At 41.2% G+C, this 27,569-nt stretch overlaps 1 protein-coding gene across 3 annotated transcripts in view; it reads right to left on the bottom strand.

Annotated features, from left to right (window-relative positions):
* Positions 1–27,569, bottom strand: part of Atrn (attractin) — a 134,112-nt gene that overhangs the window by 51,771 nt on the left and 54,772 nt on the right. For all 3 annotated transcript variants that reach the window (XR_015683439.1, XM_087654662.1, NM_031351.2), the window contains 11 exon segments: positions 25,148–25,238; positions 24,159–24,402; positions 21,602–21,785; positions 20,458–20,612; positions 17,153–17,237; positions 11,945–12,165; positions 9,878–9,999; positions 8,742–8,880; positions 6,221–6,411; positions 2,394–2,613; positions 440–625 (listed from right to left, as the gene is read on the bottom strand). Coding sequence is in view for 2 of the 3 variants with exons in the window: in XM_087654662.1 (XP_087510788.1) it covers positions 440–625; positions 2,394–2,613; positions 6,221–6,411; positions 8,742–8,880; positions 9,878–9,999; positions 11,945–12,165; positions 17,153–17,237; positions 20,458–20,612; positions 21,602–21,785; positions 24,159–24,402; positions 25,148–25,238 (1,838 nt within the window). In the remaining variant the exon portion in view is untranslated.

The raw sequence follows: 27,569 nt of genomic DNA, 5'->3' as shown, positions 1-27,569 counted from the left end.
ATTGTTATCTTTTCTTTTAACAGATGATTTAACTTCTATGAATTAAAACTAGTACTAGTACCCTATAGTGATTATTGAAATGAAATAATTTAAAGGGCCCAAATTTTATGCAATATATAACAAGGACTTTTCCAACCTTTTAATATCAGAATGTTGAATGAAGAAGGGACCTAGGAGGGCCTCTACTGGAAAGCACTTTATATACTGGTGGATTAAGATGTGGAAACAATATACAGATTGAATTTATGATATTTCCCTGAAGAAGAAAAGGTATTTCTGTACCCTGTGACTTACCCTAGATTTATCTGATTTACTACATGGAACATTGTGCCAAATTCTACACATACATTTTAATCTGGAAGGACCAGCCGGCCCAACCAGCTTCTGCGTGGACTTGAGCAGAAAGTCAAGTCCAACTTGCTTGCAAATGTTCACTTACGTGGGCAGCTGCTCATTGTATACCACTCCATACACTGGCCGAAAGGAAAGGAGGCTACGTAGGCATTGGAGTCTACGCACTGCTTCATGTTGCTGCACCACATGCATTCGGAGCTGCTGCTGGTGCACTCACCACATGCTGTCCGCAGGGCACAGGGTGTCCGGCACTGCTTGGCACTGTGGTTTGCTGGGAATAAAGACCAAAGGGACACTGGTCAGCGAAGAGCAAAGACTTTTCAATGTGCATTATGAAATCAAGTCAGCACTACACTACATGGAGGAAAACCCAGGACACTGGAACCATAGGTTCTGTTCATTCAACTGTATTTAAACATTTAGGGGAAAATGGATTCTTTAAAAAGCACTGAAGACAAAGGTGGGGGAACATCAACAACAAAAACAAACCTTGGAACAAAGATGACTCATGATGAACTCAAGGGTCTTAGAACCAACCTGAGATTGTTAAATCCAACATTTACAATTTTGAGGGATGACAACATTAATGTTTACCAAAGCATTCATGATCCAACAAGGATAAAGAGCTTTCCTATAAGATGGGCTGGAAATCCAGGGGGCTAGGGAGATGGCTTGAGGATGAAGAGCACCTGTTCATTTCCCAGAGGACCCAATTTCAATACCCAGCACTCATAGGAAGTGGCTCTCAACCAACTGTAACTCCAGCTCCAAGGGATCTCATACCTGTCCTCCAAGAACACCTCTACACACACACTCACACACTCACACACACTCACACACACTCACACTCTCACACACACACATACTCACACACACTCACACACACATACTCACAACACACACATTCACACACACACACATACACACTCACACACTCTCTCTCACACATACACATACTCACACACTCACACTCTCACACACACTCACACACATTCACGCTCTCACACACACTCACACACACATACTCACAACACACACATTCACACACACACATTCACACACACTCACACACTCTCTCTCTCACACACACACATACTCACACACACACTCACACTCTCACACACACACAACACACACATTCACACACACTCACACTCTCTCACACACACACACTCACACACTCACACTCTCACACACACTCACACACATTCATGCTCACACACACATCCACACACTCACACACTCACACACACTCACACACTCATACACACTCACACTCACACATACTCGCTCACACGCATGCATACATACCCACACACTCTCACACATACTCATAATCTCTTATATACAAACACACTCACATACATTCTCATATACTCTCACACACAGCACTCTCACACATACTCTCACAAGCACATGTATGTGTAACACACACACACACAAAACCACATGATTAAAAATAAGTAATTATTTATAAGTATTTTAGAAACCCTATCAAAAACCCTATCCTGTATTACTCAGGCAAAGTATGATAGTTTCTTTCAACAGGACCTGCTGGGAATGGAGTCTCTACTACACTTGCAGTTCTTGTGTAGGCGTTCTCTCTTGTGTATGGCTGTTCTGGGCCTGCCTTTGTGGAATCTAACCTCAGACTCAGCATAGGCACCACCACAGCCTGGTGCTGGCTCTGTCAGCTTCTTTTGCCATGCCCCTACCAAAAGCAGCTTTTCTTTCATTTCTATGTTGTTTCTTCCACAGCATTTCTTTGCCAACACCAAGGAAATCATCTTCTAGAACAATCTCAACACTGTTGTGGCCAACAAAACAGTGCAGCTGTTTTGGGTCCTTTCAGTAACTTTATTTTTGGTTTTCAGTTTCTCTCTGCATTTGGATTGGGGTTCTGTTTGAATTAACTATGCCTAAACTGGAATTTCTCTAACTGCTGTTGTAAGTATTTTATCAGCTCAATAATCAGTCAACTATTCCGCCTATGCTTTCTCAGCATCCTCTTGGAGCACTATTTGCATCCACATCCGTACCAGGCCTTTCACAAACACTTCCATTGAGTGGGTTGATGCAGGTTGCAGCCTTCAGTCCCCGAGTACTAGGCTCTGACAAGATCCCACAGAAGCCGGCATCACTGGGCTCAGATGGCATCCACTGCAGCAAACTATTTGTGAATGGAGACATATCCTCCCAGCACCAGTAAGATACATTGATCTTCCGAAGACCAACCCATGGAGTCAGAGTGAGCTTGGACTGCAGGCAAAAGAAACACAATTATGAATTCACCACACAGCTCTCCATAAACCCCTCGCTTGGGCATACCCACACACCTGTGGGAAGCTCTTAGTCCCCAAACTCAGGCAAGGTAGATTAAAATAAGTGATCACCTCAATACACATTCAGTATTGCAAAACATAAAAATGGCTCAAAGAATGAAATACATGAAGATTTTCAGAAATCAGGAGCAAAGCAATAATCACATTTCAAACTACTTATGACAAGACTTCTATGACAAGTGCTATAAAGAAATGATAATCTACAAATTTAGTTGAAATGTTGGCTCATAAATGATGTGACCTTACTAATATTTATAAAATACTAGTTGTATGCAAAAACACAGATCATTACCTGAGCCTATATGGTGAGTTCAGATGACTGAAAAAATGTATACCTTTAGCCATGGGGCACAGCCTTCTTTTCCAGTTTTACTGTGGTGTAACTACTAAAACTCTCTATTTCCTCCTTTTGAAAGGCAAGATCATATCATATTCTACTATGTGTAGGTATATATATCACATTTTATCTATTTATCTGTGTATGTGTCACATTTTATTTACTTTTCTAATTCAACACTACATTTTATGTAAAACAAAACAAACACCAGTCATAAACTGTAGACTACTTTAGCCTCTGCTGTTCCTGTGAGGAGTCAGACCCAGTGCCTCCTAGGCACACACTCCACCACTGAGCTCCTGTCCTGGATAGCCCTGAAATGTCATTTTCATTTCAATGTGGTATTCTGGTTGTTGTTGTTGTTGTTGTTGTTGTTTTTAAGACAAGGTGCCCTTCTGTAGTCCAGGCTGGCTGGAATTCCCTACATACACCAAGGTGGCCTTGAACTCCAAGAGATCTACCTGTCCCTGTCTCCTGAGTGCTGGGATTAAAGGCATGATGCACTGTGCCTGGCTCTCCACTGCAATTGTAAAAACAAAGCAAGAACCACCACCACCTTTATAGAGGCTGGAGAGATGGCTCAGCAGATATCCCTGTTCTGTCAAAGGATCAGAGTTTGGATTTCAGCATTCACATCAGGCAGCTTACAAACTGTAACTCTACCTCCCTCTTCTGGTACCAAGGTAGCCCTTTCTCTCCCAAGCTACCTCAGCATCACAAGTACCTGTCATGTATTTCAAAGTCCATGCTAGTGCCTTGGCTCTACCCTTCCCCCAGCTACTCAGCCTTCTTATAATGCATGTGATGTGTCCACCACACATACCCTCTCTCATCTCGTCATCCTCTTGCTATCTTGCTGTTTCCACTGTCCCTAGGCCTGACCATGCCTACTCTGCTTCCTCCTCACTCTGCTCTGCGTTCTTCAGACACCTCTGGACATTTTATTTCTCTTATTCACAGCAAAACCCTTCACCCTAATGGAGGGGTCATACCATCCATCAGTCCTTTTCCTGCAAAACACACACACACACACACACACACACACACACACACACACACACAGAGAGAGAGAGAGAGAGAGAGAGAGAGAGAGAGAGAGAGAGAGAGAATGCTGAACACCTGGGAGGGGTACAAATAGACTCTTCCCAAGGGGCCCAGCCTTTCCCATCAAAGCAAACTGCTGAAGGTGTGGTTTAAGCTTCTGCTGGCTTCTGCCATCTACCATATTTGGCTCCAAACACCAGAGTCCACATTACCAGCCACTTCTCCACTGTCTGTTCTAACCACTTACCTCTCTGTATACTCTGGAAACTACCACCTCAGATCTGCCTACTAACTCTGTTTCTCTCAGTTCCTAGAGCCCACTTCTACTAATAAAATCCTGCCAGTGTGTCACACACAAGCTGTATTCAAGGGGGCACAATAAGGAAACTTCAGACTGACTACTCTATTATTAGGATATGTTTTTTGTTTGTTTGTTTGTTTGTTTGTTTTTGTTTTGTCTTGTTTTTTATTGTAAATAAGAGAGAAAATGTCCAGAGGCATTGGGAAGACAGCAGAACAGAGAGAAAAAGAACAGACTGGACATGGCCAGGGCTAGGGAAATGGGAGATAAAGAGAGTATGAAAAGGACTCTCATTCGGATTACAAGGAGGACAGGTAGCTGTGAAAGGGAAGGGCCAGGAGACTAATATGGACTTTGAAATGTATAACAGGTACTTGTTGGGAATTGGTTCAAATACTTTGTCTTAATTTTGCTCCCCAAAGCACTTCTTGACCTGGGGGTCCCTGCCCCCAAGCTGGCTTCGATTGATAATAAGGACTGCTATACAGCCAATGGCTGGGCAGAAAGATGGAGGTGGGACTTTTAAACTGATTGGGCAAGCAACCTGGATAGGAAAAGAAGACAATCACCCTAACAGGGAAGGAGAGAGATTTGTGGTAAGAGCTGTAGGAAAGAACTAAACTGGCCATGTAAAAATTCAGGAAAGTGGCCCTAGGAGCCACTCCGCCATTAGGTCTGGGGTATCAGAGATGAAATGTTGATTTAGCAAGCTGACTCAGGAAAGTTGGAGGGGCGAATGTATACTAGCTTCAGGGAGGATTAGAAATGCCCAGCCACTGAACTAGTCAAGGCATATCAAAATTAACTGTGTGCCTCTTGTTCACAATTCCAAAGAGCCCTTGGGTGGGTGTAGCTGTGTGTACGACCACTCTAGGTACTTGTGATATTGAGGGGCCTGGAGACCAGCATGCACTTACATGACAGGCATAGTAGACAATAGCCACATGTCCCTTCTGCCAGATAGAAGGGACATGACTCTTTTTGGCAGAAAATACCTTCAAGGGCTGCAGATGGCTTAATGACACCTAAGGTTCCCAAGTTCCCTAGGAATGCTAGCTTTTATCTAACTGCCAGAAATCACTTGTTTCTGTATATATGGACTTCCTGAGATTTAACAACCAGGACCCATAAATGAGAAATGCTGTGCTCCATTCTGTCTTCTCCTGGCTAGACAAACACATGCACCTCACGTCTCTCTGTACCACAGCCAGCAAGACAGAAAGACTGCTCCGTGAATATCTATCTAATTGACTGAAGCATCACAGTCAAATTACAAATCTTGGAATTAGACTTTCCAAGAAAAATACAAAATGAGATTGTATAATATTAACTACAACCCGTTAAAGAGTTTGGCTAGACAGTAAGAGAACTTTCTGAGTTTAGAAGCCTTACATTTTACATCTCTTACTGATGTGCTATATTTCTTACATTATGTGTTATAAAATACCTTCAAGGGCTGCAGATGACTTAATGACACCTAAGTAACTAGCATTTCCTCTCCCTTCTCCCAAGCAGAATCTAGATATAAAACAAGTACAAAATAATCTGATGTCACCAGAATACGTGCACATATTACTATTCATTCCATATGTTTATATCTTAAAATGTACTTAATAACTACTAATGAAATACATAAAGTACTGAACTTTTTAAGACAAGAAGAAAGGCATCAAAAGAAGAGCCTGTGAAGTAGAGGTCCACGGTCTATTAATAATCATTTACTGTAATTCTTTCTTATCAGTCATATAATGTACAACTGTGGTCTTCTGCACACGAGCCACTGTTATGCCCTCAGAAGAAAGGTGGGTACTAGAATCCAGAATTCTAAACACATTGGCTCACCGTGCTCTGAGATGATTGCATTAATCGAAGCTGCTTAAGGACAAACTCCACCTTCTTCTGGGACGTAAGCGAAGCCAAAAAGGCATTGTGGTTTCTACAGGACAATTTAGCATTGTCATAATTTTCCTTAGCAGTAGTGATTTTCAGACACGAGTTTCCGACCAAATGCCAGCCAATGCCACAGATGTTTTCTTTTGCAAAGGGGAAGAGGAAAGAAAACAAAGTTTTAGAAATTATGCAGTTCAGTTTCCTAGTTCAAATTACTGCACATCTAAACTCATTCTGATTTGAATTTCAGGTGCTTTGTTAGGATTTTGTGAGAATATCAGACACATTATTAACTTCCATACACAGAATAAAAATTTGAAAGTAAAATAATTTATCTTTTAAAATATGTGTATAGGTGTGCCTTGAGTGTGGGTTAGTGCATGAGACTGCGGCACCAACAAAGGCCACAAGAGGGCATTAGATCAGAGCTAAAGTTACAAGTGATTGACACCTGGACACGGAAGGCCTTGGGTCCTCCTGAGAAACAGCATGCACTCTCCACTGCTGAGCCTTCGCTCCAGCCCCAGAATGAAAAGAGCCTTTTCCAAGTTGCCTGGTCATATTTCCCGGCTCACAGGAAGTATACTTTAGGCTAATGTTCCTACTGGGTGCCATTGTTAAAAAATTGGTGCAATTATTTTTGAAGAAAAATGTAAAAGATGACTAAAATCTTGAACAAAGGGCATACAAATAAATATGTAATTGGAAGGGTGAGGTAAAAAACTGCAAATGGAAGCTTGGGAGATGGTTTTGTGGATAAAATACTTGTGTCAAGCATAAGTACCCAGTTCAAATCCCTAGCACCCACATAAAGAGCCAGACATGGTTTTGCTTGCTTGAAATCTCATCTGAGGGCTAGAGGCAGGAGGATGCCTGAGGCTTGTGAGTCAGCTAATCTATGTAAGTGAGCTCCATGTTCAGCAGAAGGCCTGTGAAGAGGGATAGAGGAATAGACCGGAAATTAGCCTCTGGCCTCCAATGCTCACACATGGATATATTTATCTGCACACAGATGTACATATACAGAGAAAGTAAACTGGGGATGGAATTTAATTGGGAATGGATAAATTGCCTCTACATGCCACCCTGTTTTCATGATATACGATAGAAGGCATAACCAAGTGCACAAGGCACACCAAAAACAAGGCGAAAAGGAGGTTGGTTTGGAAACCTCAGAGTGATACAGCACACCGGGGAATTCTACAATCTCCTCCTGTGGTTGTGCTGAACTCATAAGTGTTGCAGGGAAGCATGCTTGCTCCCTGGACATTAACATGGAAGTGAACAGGCAAGCATTTCCCCAGAACCAGAGCATACAGGAGGGGACACCAACAGTGCTCATTAGCTGGGACAGCTACTAAGGTCAGGGAAAGGTATAACTGAAGACAGACAGACTTGCTCCTCAGAATGTGCTACTGGCAGGGAGTCAACACTGCCGGCTCTTGAGGCCTGTCTTTTAACAAGGTGCCTAGGTAATTCTATTGGACTGAAAGTTTGAGACACAAAATAAAAAGACAAAAAACCTGTGCTGGCTTGAATAAGAATGAGCCCCATAGGCTCATACACGTGGATGCTCATTCACCAGGGAGTGGCTACTGAGAAGGGCTAAGTGTGTGTCTTTGTTGCAGGAGCTGTGGCCTTGTTGGAGGAAGTGTCTTACTGAGGTTTCAAAAGCCCATGCCAGGACCCGTCTTTTTCACACCCTCTCTGCCTCTCTGCTCACAGATCAGGATGTAGCTCTCAGCTACCACTGCAACAACTGCCTCTGTGCCACCATGCTCCCTGCCATGATAATAACAGCTTCTGAGACTGCAAACAAGCCCCCAATTAAATGTTCCCTTTCATAAAAGTTGCTTTGGTAATGGTATCTCTTCACAGCAATAGAACACTGACTAAACTAAAGCCCATTAGCAAACTAAATAAAATTCTTTCAAAAGGTGCCCTACTTAAGCGTCAGATGTTAGAGAGCCCAGAAGCCCCTCTTCCTGGATATCATGATCAAGCAAATGTGTCAGAGAGATTTAGTCATGGCTAGCTGGCTCAGGACCTAAAATCATCACCCCAAACCTCTGCTGAGATAGGGATGAAGGTCACACTGGGAGAGGTGTACAGAAATCTCTTCTCACAGGACTGTCAGTAAGTGCTTCCTACAGCTAGGTTCCTGACTGCAGCTGAGGCTGCAGAGCTCTGGTATCAGGTTACCACAGCAGAAGGAAGGACAGTGGGACACGGTTCATGACATGGATCTTAGCTGCCCCCCAATTCTCCAAAACATGAGGTGATGCTTCACTTTCTTGCAAAGGCTAGTATATATATAAGAACCACATTTATGTTAAAAACATACAAAATAATTCCCCCTATAATGAGAGGGTTAAATAGATAGAATAAACATTTCTTCCTAGGTCCAACCTGATCTAAGGAGGGAGGACCAAGTTTTGGACCCTTACAGAGAGTATCCCTGTGCAAGACCTACCGGGCAGGGCGATGCACTCTTGATTTCGAGGTTCCCACTGGCAATTCTGATCTAGGGCACAGCTCCTGCAGCTGGTTTTCTTATTGCAGTAGTACATGGGGTTATCCTTGGGGCAATTGTCATACTTGGCAATGGAGATCTAGAACACAATGGAGAAGTGCTTTTGTTTATATTCACACAAATAACTCAGTGAGATTAAAGTTAAAGAATTAAAGAATTAAACTGAGAATGGTAACTGCAGAAAGAAAAAAGTTAAAAAAAGAAATAGAATTAGACAGATTGATGGATAGACAGAATTAGATGGATGGATGGATGGAATTAGATGACAGATACAGACAGATAGATGGACAGATGGATAGAATTAGATGGACAGACAGATGGATAGAATTATATAAGTGATAGGTAGATGGATGGATAGATTAGATAGATAGATGATAGATGATAAATAGGTAGGTATGTAGATAGATGATAGATAGGTAGGATGTAGATAGATGATAGATAGGTAGGTATGTAGATAGATAGATAGATAGATAGATAGATAGATAGATAGATAGATAGATAGATAGATGATAGATAGAATTAGATAGAATGAACAGGAAGCAGCACTGCAGTGGGAACACTAATATGCTTTTAGCTCACATGCTAGCTGCCCAATGGAACCACTGCCACCACCAAGTCTCATCCAATGTTCATCTGTGAAAGCTGAACCTGCTGCTTTTCCAGAGCTCTTCCCAGACCCTGCCCACTGTAGCAATCTCGAGTTTTATTTTTTATGAATTGCATTAAACTGGGAGAAAAAAGGTCATGAGCCATCAAAGACAACAGAAGCTGGATCACCTTATCCTTAGCTTATTATCACCTAAAACAAATCACACATGACTAGCCCAGATGTTATGTTGAGTCAAGATATAGGCCAAGGGCATTCTGTAAAACATGCTTTCTGGAACACCTCAGTAGCTGGAGCGATCCTTGGAAATCAGGATGTATATAGCATCCCTTCCTAAGAGAAAACCTGAGCAACAGTAAAATTCAAATCCATATCCCCATTTTAAAAATAACTCTACTCATTATTTGCACTACACCCAAACAATTAGCACTTTTCTATTCTCTAAAGTCCGTGAAAAACAGCGTCTGACCTGGCCTTCTGTGCAGCTGTGGTTCACAGGGACACAGTGATCATTGCACCAGTGGCAGTCATTGGTATTGGCTGTGCAGCTGTAACAATCTGTGTGCTGGTCACATCTGTCATGGTCAAGGGCTACAGAAAGAAGACAAACCCATCAACTATGTGGCAGCCTCTCTTTTATGTAATCTGAGATAGGTCAGCTCCTAATAATAGTTGGGAAGCAAAATGTAGAGTCAAACTGGAAGGAAACACATTGCGAGTTTTAGGTTAAAACAGAACAGACGAAAGCAGACAATCTGAGGAACATGGTTTCCTACCTGTCCTCCACAGCACCCAGAGAGTGAAAAGTGAAGGTTAATTTACAGCCTCTAAGGTAAAATGGAAGGGCTGACCTTTGAATGCTTTTCTCCCAGGACAAACACCAACTATCAACAGAATTATACCAGAAGCTGTGCAGAAGCCAAAGAAAGCACACTATTACAAATGCGAGGCCTACCTGGGTGTAGGTATACCCAGTGACCCACAACCCCACAGGAGGCACTTACCAACTCACACTCTACACTCATGTGAGTCCAAACCTGTGGATTTTGAAACTTCCACTCTTTGTAGACATGACATAATCTCCTTAATTCCCCAAGCAAGAATCTGCAAAGCCTTGTTGCCCCATCTATTAAACCATCTCATGAATATGTCACATACACACAAGCAGGAAGAGAGGCCACTAGCCTAACGCCACAGAAATTTCCCTCATCAGTTTTCACGAAGGCTGCTTTTCTTGCCAAGTTTACTCTGACAGGATTAGGTCCACCCAGAAAGTAAGATAAAACTAATGGGCTCAGACTGAGTCTCCTAAGATAACATTATTTCCAATACACTATACATTTAAACTTAACTTTAAAGTTTGGTTTTTCTATTGACTCTAACAGGGTCTGGTCAGCTGTTTTCCATAAGTGAACCAAAACTCTAATCAACAGCCCAGCCTCAGGACCTTTATGTCCTGCACAACTTCATTTGACACATACCAGAAAATAAAAGCAGTCTCTATCCAGTATAGCCCTCATGTAACTGCAACAACTAGATGCGGAACGTGGTTTCATAGTGTAACTGACTGGTGGACAAATGTCTTGGAGGCATTCTTTCTATTTTTCGAAGATTTTTGCACGTTACTTCGGGGAGTTGGTAAAGTGGTGCTCAAAGCAACCACTAAGCAAGTAGCTAAGGGGACAAAAATAACAAGAGAAGCCCAGGGGCTCTAGAAGCAGGAACCATAGACTGTCATGCTACACTGCTACATACAGTTAAAGAGGCTGGAAATACTTTTCAAGAACAGTAGCTCTCTGCTGCCTACCAGAGCAATTTGTTGTATGTGAGCCTCCCCTAGAGGATCTCATCCTTAACTTTAGACTTTCATCATCAATATAACAGCCAATAGCCACATACAGCTCTTTTATTGTTAATGTTTTTGGCTCTTGAGACAAGGTCTCATTACACAGCCCAGGCTGGCCTAGAACTGCCTCTTGCCTCAGCAGCTTGAGTATTTGGACTACAGGCACGCACTGCTACATCTGCCTTACTACATGCACTAAGAAAACAATGAGCCCTCAGTCACACTAGCCACGCTTCCGGTATCTGATAACAACAGATGGCTAGTGGCTACTAAACTGAACAAAGAAATATATAACATTTCTGTCATCAAAAAATTTCTCAGGTAGGGCCAGTGATACATGCCTATAATCCCAGCATTCAAGAGGCTGAGGGAGAAGGAGCACAAGAAGCTTGACACTATTTTGAGCTATACACCAAGACCCTAAAACCAAAATGAAAGCAAATTTCACTAAGTGCATGGCTTCAGATCACCTGCAGTCAGTCCTGGAGTTGATACACAAAGCCTGTGCAATGAGGACCTATCACCTGCTAACAGCTTCCGGGAGCCATGTGCCTCCTCCCATCCAAAGACCTTGTGTGTTTTATTAAGAAATAACTAGAGAATATGGTGAACAGGAAAGGGCAGAGACAAAGTTCCTTCACAATTCAGATAAAATTAGATCTTTAAATTCTAAGTCGAGAAAAAACATACTTCTTTTAGAGAAACATTCTGATTTTAACTTTTCTGCTTGTTCTTCAGTTGCCAACTCCCAGGAGGTACATCGAGACGACTGTGTGTCCCACAGACACCGGATGCCAGGTCCTGCTGCCACACAAGCAGCTTCGCTGCGGTGTGCATCACACTGCTCCGAGGTGAAGACTAAGACGTCACTGAGGAGGAGGCTGTTGAAGCCGCCGAACACATACATGGTGCTGAGAGGAGAGAGAGAAGGAATTTACTGAGAACTCAAACAGACACATGACACAGGGCTGCTGTGGGTTGCTGCTTTCGAAACTTTTGAGACAGGTTTCACTGTGTAGCCCTTGCTACATGGGACTCATGTAGACTGGACTGACTTTGATCCTGTGACAATCCTCCTGCTTCTGCCTCCCAGGGGCTAGGATTTTAAGTGCCTGGTTCACAATAAACTTTTGACTGCTAATCATTAGGAATATTCCCAGTATTAAAAGTCCTCTGAGAGGGCGAGGGCGATGGGTCAGCAGGTAAGGCACTTGCCATACAGCTGGACAATCTGAGCTCAATCCCTCAACCATATAAAAATGGAAGGAGAGACGTGACTTTACAAAGTGGTCCTCTGACTTCTACACATGTGCTACAGCACCCCCATCCACATAATACATGCATAGATACTCACATACATACATACATACATACATACATACATACATACATACATGATTAACTTAAATGCTCTGAGACGTTATTTTATTTATTTATTTTATACAAGTACACTGTAGTTGTCTTCAGACGCACCAGAAGAGGGCATCAGATCTCATTACAGGTGGTTGTGAGACACCATGTGGTTGCTGGGATTTGAACTCAGGACCTCTTAACTGCTGAACCATCTCTCCAGCCCGAGATGTTATTTTCAAGGTCTCAAAAACCATTACTACTCTCTCAAATTCCACCTTCTACCCTGCTTTGTTATCACTCAGAATAGTTTAAAAAATCTACCTATAAGTGTGTAACGGAAAGTTAGAACACAGGGAAAGTGTATTTTAGAAAGTTTTCTTTTATCTTTAGTTATATGTGTGTGTATGTGGGTATGTGCACATGTATATGGGTGTCCACTGAGGCCAGAAGGTGTTATAGCTCCTAGAGCTGGGATGACATCTTCTACTAATAGGGAAGATTCTCTCGGCTGAGGAGATGACTCAGCAGTTAAAGCTGCTGCTCTTCAGAGGACAGAGTTTGGCTCACAGCATCCACAAAAGGCAGCTCACAACCACCTGTAACTCCAGCTTCAGGAAACCTCTTCTGTCCTATGTGGGGATCTACGTACATGCATGCATACACGCACGCACACAGAAAAAGCAAGCAGAGAAAATTTTAATACAAAGAAGGCTACAAAGAGAGTGAGAGATAATTATAGTCCTGGAAACGAATGCATTCTACCACAACTCACAACTGCTTAAGGTCTTTCCTAATTCCTAGGTATAAACACAGCATTTTCCAGGAATCTCTCCAGAAGCCCCATTTACAGAGAAAAACCATGTCCTAGACCTCTGATAGCTCCTGATTTTCTCTTAGCAGTTTGTAATGCCATCTAATGCATTTCCAGTGCCACTCTATAATCTCAAATATCAAAGTGGATAGAAGAGTTCCTGAGAAACAGGCTGCACGATAGAATTCCTAAAACCTGCATCTGGGCACGTTCCTAGGAGGCACCTGAGTGTGACTCTTCTTTGAGAAGCTGCACTCAGGGATCATCCTTGCCCTAGGCACTTTTCCTTTTATTCTTATACAGACCAATTTTGCTACATACTGGCTACTTGTGGAATTTCTCTCTTTATTGAAACTATGAATCCTAGATTTGTCAAAGTCCATAAAAAATTAAAGAACTCTTCTGTCTGCTGTGGTGATGGACTTCAATTAGTAGTGCAAGGAAAATTAATGCAGATTCATAAAGCATATGAAAATATTCCACTTTCATCATAGAGAAATGCAAATTAGAACACACTGTTGTGCCATTGGTTACCTATCCAACTGACAAAGAAAAAAGTAACAAATGTTACCTAATTTTTGAATCGGTGAGACTTCAAGGCAACAGTCAGGCTCATATACTGCTGCTGGGCATGTATGATTGGAAGTCCATATAAGGGATCTTGGCAACTCAAAACAAAACGACTTATTTACCTTTTGAACCTTAAGTCACTTTTCTAGAAGTCTATCACATAGATATAGTGCCATGGAGTGATCTTTAGTATTTATTGTTAGGTATATGTATGGTGGAAGAGTGGGCAATACAGAGAAAATATAGAGAATCATTTTCTTCCCCTTTCAGTACTTTGCAGCCTAGGCTGGCCTAGAACTCATGACTTCACCTCGAAGAATTCCTCTTATCTTAGACACTTAAGTGTTGGGATTATAGGTATGAGCTACCCTGACTGCCCAACCTGTATTCTTTTTCCTTCTTTCTTCTTTTTTCCTCCCCTTTTTTGGTTTTTCAAGGTAGGGTTTCTCTGTGTAGCCTTGGCTGGGCTGGAAATCACTCTGTAGACTAACTAGGGTGGTCTCAAACTTAAAGAGTTCCACTTGCCTCTGCTTCCAGAGAGCTGGGATTGAAGGTGTGCACCATCATTGGCAGCTTCTAACCTTTGTTCTTAAAAGACCAATCCAGTGACAAATTAGTGGTTAAAACTCACTCTTGGAAAAGCAGTGCATCTCTGAATTAGATATTCACCCCCAAACTAAGACAGAACAATTAGACTGGAGAGATGGCTCAGTGGTTAAGAGCACTGACTGCTCTTCCAGAGGTCCTCAGTTCAAATCCCAGCAACCACATGGTGGCTCACAACCATTTGTAATGAGATCAGATGCCTTCTTCTGATGTGTCTGAAGACAGCTACAGTGTACTTACAAATAATAAATAAAATAAATTACAAAAAAAAAAAAAGAGCACCAGCTACTTTTCCAGAGGTCCTGAGTTCAATTCCCAGTAACCATATGACAGCTTGCAACCATCTATAGTGAGTTCTGATGTCCTCTTCTGGTATGCAGGTGTACATGAAGACAGAGTATTCATATACATAAAATAAACAAATAAATATTAAAAATAAAAAAACAAAAACAATCCTGAAACATTTCCCTACTCTCTTTCATTCCTTCCCAAGAAGAATTTTTTGTAAGAAAAATCTAATTTTATGTCTGGTGAAGAAATGCTCACAGTGCATTTGTTATATGCACACCAGAGATAGACCACAGCTGTAGGTCGGACTCAAGTGCTCCTAAGATGCTCACTAGCTAGAGTTTTAAGAACTACAGCAGAATGAAACACATTAAATATTTTCTAAGTCCAGTTCATAAAGACCTAAGACCCCTCAAAAGAAACCTCATCTGTTACTTCTGGGCTGTGATAAGCTAGGATCTCTCCCATCTCCAAGATCCCATAACTCCAAGAAGTTTAATACTAGTTCACAATGAGAAATTTGGTAGCTCACTTGCACTGGGCTCCAATTTTTCTCTCTAAGTCAACAAAGGACTAAATAAATATAATGATTATATGACTCCGTATCTGAAAAGCAGACATCACAATAACCAAAAAGAACAAACCCACTACTGGTTCCCTGACTTTAACATGAATCAAGTTGGATTTAGTTAATAAAACTATTGCTTAAACTGAGCACAGTTGGTGTCTTCGATAATTCTGAGTATCTCAGGTCACATGATGGCTCTGGGAGAGTGGGAGAGCCTTCCAACATGCTTAGAGAGAGCAGCAAGGTAAATGCCATTTCTTCATCTAGCACCTCACAATTTCACAGCTTTCCCTCCTGCACTCTTCTCTCAAAACCACAATTAGAACAATTAAGTTAGACAAAGGTGATCCAGTGCTGCTGACTAACACCACCACAATGGAGAGAGAGCCAAACGATTTCTCAACCATGACCTTTTATCCTCCAACCCTGCCTAAAACCCAGATACTCAAACACATCACATAAACTACACAAAATAAAAACATTATTCAGACAGTCATCCCTGATTTTGATTCATGGCTAACTCTCAGAGTTTGGGTAAAACTTAAGAATGTTTTAATAGGGCTAGAGAGATGGTTAAGAGCACTGACTGCTCTTCCAGAGGTCCTGAGTTCAATTCCCAGCAACCACATGGTGGTTCACAACCATCTGTAATGGGATCCGATGCTAGATGGCCTGATGCTTGCCAGATGAAAACCTTAAGAGGCATTCAGGGCCTTTCTGAGAGAAAGCATCAGATTGCAATGTAAGATAACACTTAAGTTGACAAGATAATAATAAAAAAAAATCCTTCCACTTTAGCCTCTAATCACAAAATGGTCTTGCCACAAAACCCTATATACTTGTAAAACATTAAGTAATCACAAGATTAAAGATATCACCTTTCCCCCAATATCTAGCTTCTAAATGGTCAGTTCTTCATAACTCCAGAATGCCACTTTTGTACTTTTCCTAATGCAAATTAAATTACTGGTATTAGGAAACTCCAACAGAAAATTTGAAAACCTATAATGTAATGATATAATATAAACATTGGAGTATTTAAATAATTTAAGGGTTTATATAACTTTGAGTTTTAAAGAAGGAAGCAGAAAGCAGTAACAACAGCAGCAAAATAAGAAAAGTTAACATCAGCAGACTGTTAAGCTTCTCAATCTTTAAAGTACACTTTCAAGCGACCAGGTAAAGTGGCCAGTTTGCATGTCCTTTATGGCAAAAGCTGTATCTGCAGAAGGCACAGTGCTGAGGACAGAACTCAGGATCCTGTGCAAGTGAGGTAAGCACCTTATTGCTGGCCCATAACCCTAGTCCTTTGCATGTCCTTCACGGGACTAAGGTTCCCCTGCACAGATGGACAAAGAGCTCTGCTGGTCAGAAAGGGATTCCTGAGCACACACTGGTCAGGGTGCAGACTGCAGACTTGCTCTTTTACCTCATTATCTCCCACGCCTGTTCCCTACCTTATCCTTCACCTAAAACTGTCCTCTCTCCTTTTTTTCTCCCCAGGCCTCTTACCATTCTGACATAACTATTAAAAAGTTGATATTAAAAATGAACATAGGGAGTTGGGGATTTAGCTCAGTGGTAGAGCGCTTGCCTAGCAAGCGCAAGGCCCTTGGTTCGGTCCCCAGCTCCGAAAAATAGAAAAGAAAAAAAAAATGAACATAGATGCAAGACAGTAACACAACCTTTGCTTTCCAGTTACCTGTTGTGCAAGACTGCTGAGTGGCCAAATCGGTTGACATCGTGATGGAGCTCAGGTCTGGGGAGAACTGACCATCGGTCACAAGCTAAGGGGAAGAAAAAGCACATTTCAGAGTAGGTTGTCTTATATAGTCCATGGAAACTATCAGTCTTTCTACAAAGAAGTGTAAGTTTTGATCCCAGCACTCAGAAGGCAGAAGCAGGAGGATCTCTGTGCATTCAAGGCTAGCCCGTTCTACATACTGAGTTTCAGACAGCCAGGACAGAGAAACCCTGTCTTAAACAAAGGCAAGATCAAAACAAAGAAGAATGCCTCATCCACAGCCTCATACAACATGCTTGTCTGTCTTTTTAGTTATGCTATTATGTGTAAACGACAGCAGCAATATTTCAGAACATGAAATAAACACACTGCACAGAAATGCTGATCAATATATTCATTCAATACCTACAGATCCCCTCCTGATGGTCATCACTCTACTGTCTACCGGTTTTACCTGCAGAATGTCTGCTTTAGTATGTGTGGTGCTAGAGATCAGACCCAGGGCCTCGTGTATAGCAGGCATCCCCAGAGCACCACAGTATTTTCTAACTTAAAAATGTTAATGCTAGGTACGCACCTATTTTAATTAGGACACACATCTGTAATCTTAGCACTTGGGAAGGTGGAGACAGGAGGAACAGGAGTTCAAGAAGAGCCTCGACAAGTGCACAGCGAATCTGAGGCCTTTGCAGATAAGCTTTAATAAAAATGAACACTCAGAGCACATATCTCACCGATGTCCTTCCTCAGCTGCCTGCACCCTAAATTATGCTAACGGATTTCTTTGTTGACAAATCTGAAGGGTTCTCCAGTCATTTTTAGCCACTCTTCTGGCAGTTAATTGTATCTCACAGGTCATTAATCTCACCTATTTTCTCCTGTTTCTCTGACACTCTCTTTACAGCCTCTACTCTTGTTCAGACTCTGTTCTCCAAGTGTCTCTGACTCTTGCTCATCTTTTATGCCCCACAATAACTCACCTCTCCTACAGTCTCCTCTTAGCCATCAGCTCTGTCCTAAAGACATTTCCAGTTGGATATGCCCCACACTTAGTTCATGCTCTTCTTCCCAGATCCTAGTCCCTGTTTTTATAATTTTTGCTATTTTTATTAAAGACATAGTCTTACTAGATAGCTCAGACTGGCCTCAATCCCACCATGTTTCTCACCCTCCTGGCCTTGTGCAATCATGTCCATAAGTTTTCCTCTATATGTGCTTTCAGTTTAACAAAGGTGGTCCACAGCAGACACTTGCCAAGAAAGGGCAGTTATGTTTCTGTCACAACACACAAGAGCCAGACACTAGCAGTTGTCACTGCTACTTCCATGGCCTTCACTCAAACCTCATTAGGACTTCTGCAGCAGTAGCCTCCTAATTGTCAATATGCCCCTTCCAAATCGGTTATCACAATGCACCCAACACATCTTCTCAAATTGGTCATGGTGGCCCACAAAGGCAGACATAGGATGGTTACCATAAGTCTTAAGCCAGCCTGGACCATAGTGTGAGGCCCAGACTTACAAAAAGAAAAACAAGAAAAATCTAAAATACCCACAAACAAACAAAAAAAGTACAACACACGCATATGACTCTATCACTTTCACTGTGAGACTTTTCAAAAGACCAATGATCCTTGCATTCTGAATAAGATCTGAACAGTCTAGTCTAACAGTTACCTGCTACCTTTTGTGCTACTACGTCAGAGAAAAGGGACAGTTCAAAAGTCCTAAATGTTTGCCATATACTTTTCCAGCTATTTGGTCTGTACTAAATGTCCCCTGCCTGGTAGGTCTACTTGACTCTCAGGGCTCCTCAGCAGCAGGCTAGCAAGGTTTCTCTTCAAGAATGCCTTTCCTGACCACCATGCTACCCCAGTGGCTTCAGAGTGCTCAGAGGTAATTTCATATCTTCTTTTCAGCAAGAATCCTCCTGAGTTACAATTATATTGTCTTCTCGTTTGTGCTCCCTTCAGCTTGAAGCTAAGAACTAAGTATAGTGTATCCGCCATTCTCAATTTAAAAGTTCAATGGCTAACAGAAACACATCTGTTAAAAACAAACATCTAGGGCTGGCAAGATGGCTCAACAGTTAAGAACACTCACTGTTCCTCCAAAGGATCTTGGCACAGTTCCCAGAACCCACGTGATGGCTCACAAAAGTCTGCAATTCCAGCTACAGGAAATCTAATGTCTACTTTTGGCCTCCACGAGCACTGAACATACATGGTGTGCTTAACATACATACATGCAAAACGCACATACACATAAAAGTAAACAAAATTTTCTTTAAAAAATGAACGCCTAGGGGGTTGGGGATTTGGCTCAGTGGTAGAGCGCTTGCCTAGCAATTGCAAGGGCCTGGGTTCGGTCCCCAGCTCCGAAAAAAAGAAAAAAAAAAATGAACACCTAGCAGACTGGGTCAAAATCATAGAGACAAAGAGGATGATTTCAAGAGTCTGGTGTGAGGATGAAGAGAAGGACTATTGCTTAAGGGCAGAGTCTCAGTTACAGCAGACAGCATGCAGAGGGCGACATGGTGTGAATAACACTGTGGGTATATCTAGTTCACTTCAACTGATGAAAACAACAAAATGGTGAGTGTTGTTAAGTACATTTCACCACAATGAAAATAATTACAAAAACGAATCTCTAGTCAGGTGTGGTGGTACACATCTTTCATCTCAGCACTCAGGAGACAGAGGCTGGAGGATTTTTTCTGTGTTCAAGATCAGCTTGAAATATACTGAGCTCCAGGCAGTCAGACTACATAGTGAGACTGTCTCAAAGTGCAACAAAACAAAACAAACAGAAAGGACATCATATGGACTGTATTTACACAAAAGAGCAGTTGATGTTTGTTTTCTAGGAATAAACAGACATTGCCCTCTTCTAGCCACATGTATATTGCATGGACAGCATGTGTAAAGCCAGGTTTCTGGAAACAGCATATTCCCTAAAACTTAACCTAATGCAGGCAGTTACAACTACTACTACATAAGGCATTTATAAGGAAGGAGATGCCAGTTAACTCAGCCTTTAAAAAGATTCAAGCAATTAGCAAGAGTGATTTCAGAGTTTAATGTAGTTTAATGCAAAGTAATGCTTTTCAATAGATGTGTAACCCTACTCAATTAAATGCAAATTCAACCACTTGGACTTTTTTTAAGTGGTGCAATTATTTTGACATAGATATATTTTCAATCTTTAATGTTGCTCATAGGCAAATAAAATATTCCTGATCTAACCCATCTTTGGAAAGCTTACCAATGTCATAAGCCATGAAGTCTGAGGAGAAGCATTTGGCACCGTGGCTCATGGAAGTGTCATTGTGTGTGTTCCCTCCGAACACCAGCATGGTTCCACTCACTATCACAGCTGTATGCAAGTAACGGAAAAATCGGCTGTCCTTAAGAATGGTCCTTTTGAGTTTATTTAAAAATAATAAATATAAGGTTAGTTTTAGAAGAATACTTATCTATCTGGCAATTTACATGTAATTACTTTATAACTTCAGATTCAAATGTGCAATACTTGATTTCTCCTTGTATGTAAGCCACTTCCTTAAAAAAATCATGAAAATCTGATAAGAATTTTGGGAAACTATATTAAAAGCACTAAAATGTTCATTCTCTATGGCTCCATAATTCCACTTAAGAATTCCAGGTAAGAATTATGTGAAATACAAATCAAAATTTATGTTCAGTGTTTTATTAGTATGGCAGAACCGCCAACCACATAGGCTCAGTGGTTCACAGCCACTAAAGACAGTGATCCTCAGGACCCATAAATTACATTCACAGCATGATCTCTAATGTATGTTGAGAGAGAGGGACAGAAAGGAAGAGGGAGGGAGTAGGAGGAGGAGAGAGATACAGAGAGACTAGTGCTTTATAATTACATCATAATTCAAATTTATTTCCACTTGCTAAAAGTAGTATGCATACTCTTACAGGCGAGCTTCAGTTCCAAGGAGGGAAACTTAATCAAACAGGCATGAGAGCATCGTATTTGACAGTTTAAACAGATAAAGATGGTATAGCCTATTCATGTGCACAGTCCTGGGTTTGGTCCCCAACACCAAAAAGGAAAAAGAAAGGCTATGCTTTTTAAGTATGGATAAAATCAGCACAACGGTTATTGCTGAGAATTCTGAAGGGAGGAAATCTACACTAGCGATCAGTGGATGAGAACAGAAATCAGTCTAAAACACTAAGCACTTTTTAACTATCTTAAGAGCAGAAAAACTAACAGATAGCAACAACACAATTATTACTTTAACTCTATTACTGTATTTATCTGCTAACTTTGTTACATACAGTGCTGACAAAAGTCAAACAACACAGTATTTTTCAATCAACTGCCTCTGCAGATTCTATACCATCAAGGGAAAGCTCAGGAAAACACCCACCACATCTGAGTGTCCACATGGTATCTGTAGAGGTCATCTGCAAGCCGGTACTTGTTGGCGCTGAAAGCCTTGTAGCCACCATGAACATACAGAGCCTTGGTCCTGTGATCATAAACACTGCTGTGGCCATAACCCCCTTGCACTAGAGCACCTTGAGTTTGTAATATACTCCATGTGTTCTTTTCTGAAAAAGAGACAATAGTTAGTCAATGTTGCAGGCTCCTCTTCTTATAAAATATTAAATGATTTAAACTATTTACACATTAGTTTAAAATTTAAATATCTTAGAGCAAAAAAGGGCATTCAGGCCATCCTTCCATCTTATTTATAAGGAAGTCCATCTAGGCAAGCCTGTATATAATCAGCACCAACTGCGCTCAGTGTGTTAACCCTCACCCTGAAAGGGAGGATCAGGCTGGGAAGAAGGTGTATTGGGAAGAGCCTAGGGGAGCTGGATGGGAGGAATGGTGCTGTATATGAACAAGATATATTGTATTCATATATGAAATTTCACAGAACAAGTTTTTAAAGATGCATTTTGTTTGTTTGGTTGTTTGGTTGTTTGGTTGGTTGGTTGTTTGGTTGGTTGGTTAAGATAGAGTTTCTGTGTATCCTAGCTGGCCTGGAACTCACTCTGCAGACCAGGCTGGCCTCAAACTCACAGAGATACACTTGCCTCTGCCTCCTGAGTGCTGGGATCAAAGGTGTGTGCCACCACACAGGCAAGATTCAGATTTTTAAAACAAATTTTAAAGATTCAAACTCTCTTAAACAGACATTTAACTCCCCGTGAGCTTCAGTGATTCCTTATGGTTCTCAGATGTACTTTAATGATCTTCAGATGTATTTTATAGGACTACTTCATCAACATTTCAATCCTAACTGACATTCCTACTATACAGTGAAAAACAATAAAATGTAACACAAGATTATACACTAAAGTCAAATGACACTGCGCTGGCCTAATATTTAAAGGACTGTCCAAAATTATTTTAGCATGCTTACTGCTTTGCATTATGCTTATTTTGATATCTAAACATGTGGTGCTATCTTTGGTTCCTTGCAAGCTGACAATAAGTGTCAAGACTCAGTCTTGATTTGGGAGGGGTTCTGAGGAAGGGGTGTCTGGGAGTGGGAAAAAACTTGTTAAAAAACCCAAAAAGTCGATCCAAGCTGGCAGCTGGAAACAGCTTTCCAGTCTGCTTTCTCTCTGATCGCTTTCTCTCTCTCTGCTTTCCCTCTCTCTCTCTCACTGGCGCTCTCTCTCTCTCTCTCTCTCTCTCTCTCTCTCTCTCTCTCTCTCTCTCTCTCTCTCACCAGCTTTCTAGGCAGCTTTCTCTTGCTATTCTCTGCTGGAGACAGTTCTCCAAGCAGTTCTCTCTTGCTACTCTAAAAAACTTTTTGGATAGCTCATCTGCAGAACCTAAGCCCAGTTACTTCAGGTTTCCTATGAATCAGCATCCTGGGACTCCAACCCCTTGAGAGATAGCAAGCACACATTTCCTTTTAACATTGCAAAAGAATTTAGAGATCTGCCTGCCTCTGTTAAATACAAACAATGAACTAGCTGGGTACCCGGTCCTGAAATTACCATTTGGATCACACCTGGGCCTAACCTTGCTCTGTTCCAGGCCCACCCTGAACTCAGGACTTTGTCTGCCTTTGTAAGCTCAAACTTAGCTGGGTGGGATCCTCCACCGACCACTCCCTAAGTCTCTTTATCTACTTCCTTAGTATCTTTCTGTCAAGTTGGCTCACAGCGAGCTGCTTCTGTTCCTTTAGATCTGTGAAGCTCCTCATACAATTCATATTGCACCCTTACGTTTTGGTATAGTTAAGGAACCATATATTTTCAAACATGTTTTTAGAGTTCTTTTCACAGCCTTAAGGGCTGTCCTGAAGGTCCCAGCATTTACTTCCTGGACTCATGCTGTCTCTGATTATCATGGAGTCATTCACATTAACAGGGAGGACATTCCTCAAGAGAGGAACACAAAATATGTACATTATTATACGAGCAAGCCTTATGCCCATGGTATGACATTCATGGAGACCCAAGCCTGCTGCTCCTGTCCCAGGGGCAGAAACCATGTCATTCTGTCCCCACAAGGATCATGCTGGACTTAGCATCTCCCCCTTTTTTGTTTTTAATTTGAGGGTGCAAACATTGACCTTGAGTGTTTGACTTACTTGAGATAGACCGAGAGATGAAATAAATATCCCAGTTTTTCCTCAGCTTTCCTTAATACAATACAGGTGCCAGTTTGGACCACAATTTGACTTTTTTGGTTTTTTTGACAAGCTGTTCTTTTTTTCCCCACTCCCAGACACCCCTTCCTCAGAACCCCTCCGAAGCCAAGGCTGTGCCTTGACAAGTAAATAGTTGTTCCACAGGGACATCAGCAACCTGAATCCCACAGTTATCTACTGATATTAACTATTTCAAGACAAAGTACTGGATCAAGGTCATGCTGAATTTTGTTACAGTATCCTAATAATAAGGGTAAGGCTTTTCAATCTGATATTCAAAATGCCTCCACTGGAAAAAAATACATACCCAAGTCATATTCCTGCACAACACTTATATATCCGTAGAGCGGACAATGACCGAAGATGACCAACATGACCACACGGCCAGATGACAGTGTAACAATGTGTGCTGAGTGTCCAACCACTGCATACTGATCCTTAGCTTTGGGGGTTAACAATACCCATGATTCATTATGAATATGAAATACTCTCAGCTCGTTGGTCACATTCCCTGTTGAATCAATTTTTCCTCCATACATGTAGATTTTATCCTATAAGAAAGATATAAACAGGATTTTAAAAACCATTAAGAATCAACTCTTGGGCTGGAGACAGAGTTTAGCAGTTAAGAACATTTGCTGCTCTTACAGAGGACCGGATTTGGTTTCTAGCACCCACATGGCAGCTAACAGACACCTGTAACTCCAGTTCCAGGGTTCTGATGGCCTCCTCTTCTGGCCTCTGGAGCACAGACCCACATACATAAATTAAAAACAAATACATCTTTAAAAAATTAATATTGGAAAATAAAAAAATGATTGGTTCACAATCTCATTATTATCCCTAACTTAAGAAGCATGAGTAAAATGAACTTTTCAGTGAATTACTAGGAATAGCATAAAGAACAAAATAAAACAAGTCACACTCTACATTCTCTAAATCACCCTCTCTAAATGAAATGTACTACAGGATGAAATGACTTGGGAATTAAAGTTGCCTCACCCTACAATATACACACAAAACACAGAGATGGCTACTCAGTCACACTGTGTGCAATGTGGCTGGACTTGACAATGGGCGCAGGCTCACTGACATTATTTCATTGTTAACCATTTCCACGTAGAATACCCTGGATTAAAATAGTTCTAACTTCAATTTCCAATTGCAGCTTGGTGAATTATATACCATCACATCAAACAAAGTTTATACCGATTAAATCCGAAGCTGACGAGTATTCAAAGACATAAAGCAACAGGGAGAGTTGAACTTCTTGCTTGAACAGTAGAGATAGTTTACCTTATGTAATGCCAAAGAATGACCATATCTTACAACCACACTGTTCACAGAATGGTTTAGTGAAAGCCATTCCCTAGAAGCCAGGTCATACCTGCAAAAAAAAACCAGACCATATTTTCACTCAAATGACAAAACAGAACATCTTGTATTCTTCTAAGTATGATATAATCCAGTTCAGACATTTTCAACAAATCAACCACAGATTACAGGGAGGCGCATGCTCCTCTGGCAAACATAACTTATACCTGGGCCCACTGAGTATGTGAGAACTCAAAATGGGAAAGTCGACTACACAAGCCTGGTATAAGACAAACATCTACTGGAAGCTTCTAGAGTTTCCTATAAACCTCTCCTACAGAACAACCTAAGTCAATGACATTTGTATTATAAAGGGACTTAATAGCTCACAATAACTTTTATTCATTTAATAATGACAAACTGAAGATAAGTGTTGAAAAGGGAATAATAAAAGAAAAATAACTGGGTAGCAAGATGGTTCAAGGAGTAAAAGTGCTTGCTGCACAAGTCTGACTACCAGAACTCTATCCCTTGTACTACATGGTGGAATAAGAGAACCAACATGTGTGTGCAAAGCATGTGCACACATTGAGGAGATCTGGAGAGAGTGAAAGGGAGAATTTGGACTAGATATTATAAGGATCACACACATCTGTATCTATGAAATTTCTAAAGAATAAATATTTTTAAAGAAAATTAAGGGCTGGAGAGATGGCTCAGCGGTTAAGAGCACCCGACTGCTCTTCCAGAGGTTATGAGTTCAATTCCTAGCAACCACATGGTGGCTCACAACCATCTGTTAAAGAGATCTGATGCATTCTTCTGGTGTATCTGAAGACAGCTACAGTGTACTTATATATAATAAATGATTAAATCTTTAAAAAAAAAGAAAATTAACAGTATATTTTTTGATTTAATCTTTTGCCTAAGAAAGCTACAACTATAACATTTCAATCATACTGTAAATGCACTTAAGATTCTAAAATATAAAATTAGTAAAATAAAAATGTTCAGGGCTGAAGCAATGCTCAGTGCGTAAAGTGCCCGCTGATTGCCTAGGAGGACCTAATTTTAGATCTAAGCTTAGTACCCAGACAGAGTATGAGTGTGGAGTCACCTCTGTGCAACTAAAGTCCCAGTGGAGGAAGGGTGCAGCCAGGCAGAGCCCATGGGGCTTGCTGGCCAGCCAGTCTACCCGAAATGATGAGTTCCAATTTAAGTTACAGACTCTGTCTCCAAACAGCAAGGGCCAAGCAATAGAGAATACCTGATGTTGACCTCTGGCATCCATCCATATGCACACTATAGATGATGCACAGACTCACGGATTTATATTTTATAATATAATAATAATTTATAGAGGGCTGGAGAGATGGCTCAGTGGTTAAGAGCACTGACTGCTCTTCCAAAAGTCCTGAGTCCAATTCCCAGCAACCACATGGTGGTTCACAACCATCTGTAATGGGATCCAATGCCCTCTTCTGGTGTGTCTGAAGACAGCTACAGTGTACTCATATACGTAAATAATTCCTTAAAAGAATATAATAATTTATAGTCCTGCCATGTAGCTCATATTTATTCATGGATTACTGAATAATCACAATCAACTAAAATATTCATTTGCTAAAGAAAACCTACTGTGGTGGTTTGAATGAGAATGGCCTGCATAGATTCCTATCATTGACTACTTGGTCTTCAGTTAGTGGCTATTTGGGAGGGTTAGGATTTATGGCCCTGTTAAGAAGGTGTGTCTGTCACTGTTAGTTAGCTTTGCCAGTGTACTCTCTCTACTTTCTCTTGTGTCAAGATGTGAGCTTTTTGATCTGGTGTTTGATTTTTGAGGCAGGATGTCATGTAGCCCAGGATCATCTTGCACTTGTCATACAGCCAAGGATAACCCTGAACTCCAGATTCTCTTTTCTCTACCTCCAGAGTGCTGAGGTGACAGCTTATGCACCACATCCCACTTATAAGGTACTGGACCCTGAATCCAAGGCTTCCTGCATGCTAGGCAGGCACTCTACCAGCTGAGGTACATTTTGAGACAGGGCTTCCTATCTAAAATACTATTTTAAAACAGAATATCTATATTCACTGAAATTCCATGAAAATTAGTACAACAAGAATACCAATAACTATATAAAATTTATAAACCCATAACATTCATGTTTTGATAGGGTACACATAGAAAAGATGTTCTGATCTTTAAAAACACAACATGGGGCTGGGGATTTAGCTCAGTGGTAGAGCGCTTACCTAGGAAGCGCAAGGCCCTGGGTTCGGTCCCCAGCTCCGAAAAAAAAGAACCAAAAAAAAAAAAAAAAAAAAACACACACACACACACACAACATAAAACATGGCTCTCACAAGCAAATGTGGCATTAGTACATATATGTATAACGTG

The sequence above is a fragment of the Rattus norvegicus genome, chromosome 3 (assembly GCF_021556685.1).
Source record: "Rattus norvegicus strain SHRSP/BbbUtx chromosome 3, alternate assembly SHRSP_T2T, whole genome shotgun sequence".
NCBI lineage: Eukaryota > Metazoa > Chordata > Mammalia > Rodentia > Muridae > Rattus > Rattus norvegicus.
The sequence above is the reverse complement of the archived record's forward strand: the minus strand, read 5'-3'. Positions and strand labels throughout refer to the sequence as shown.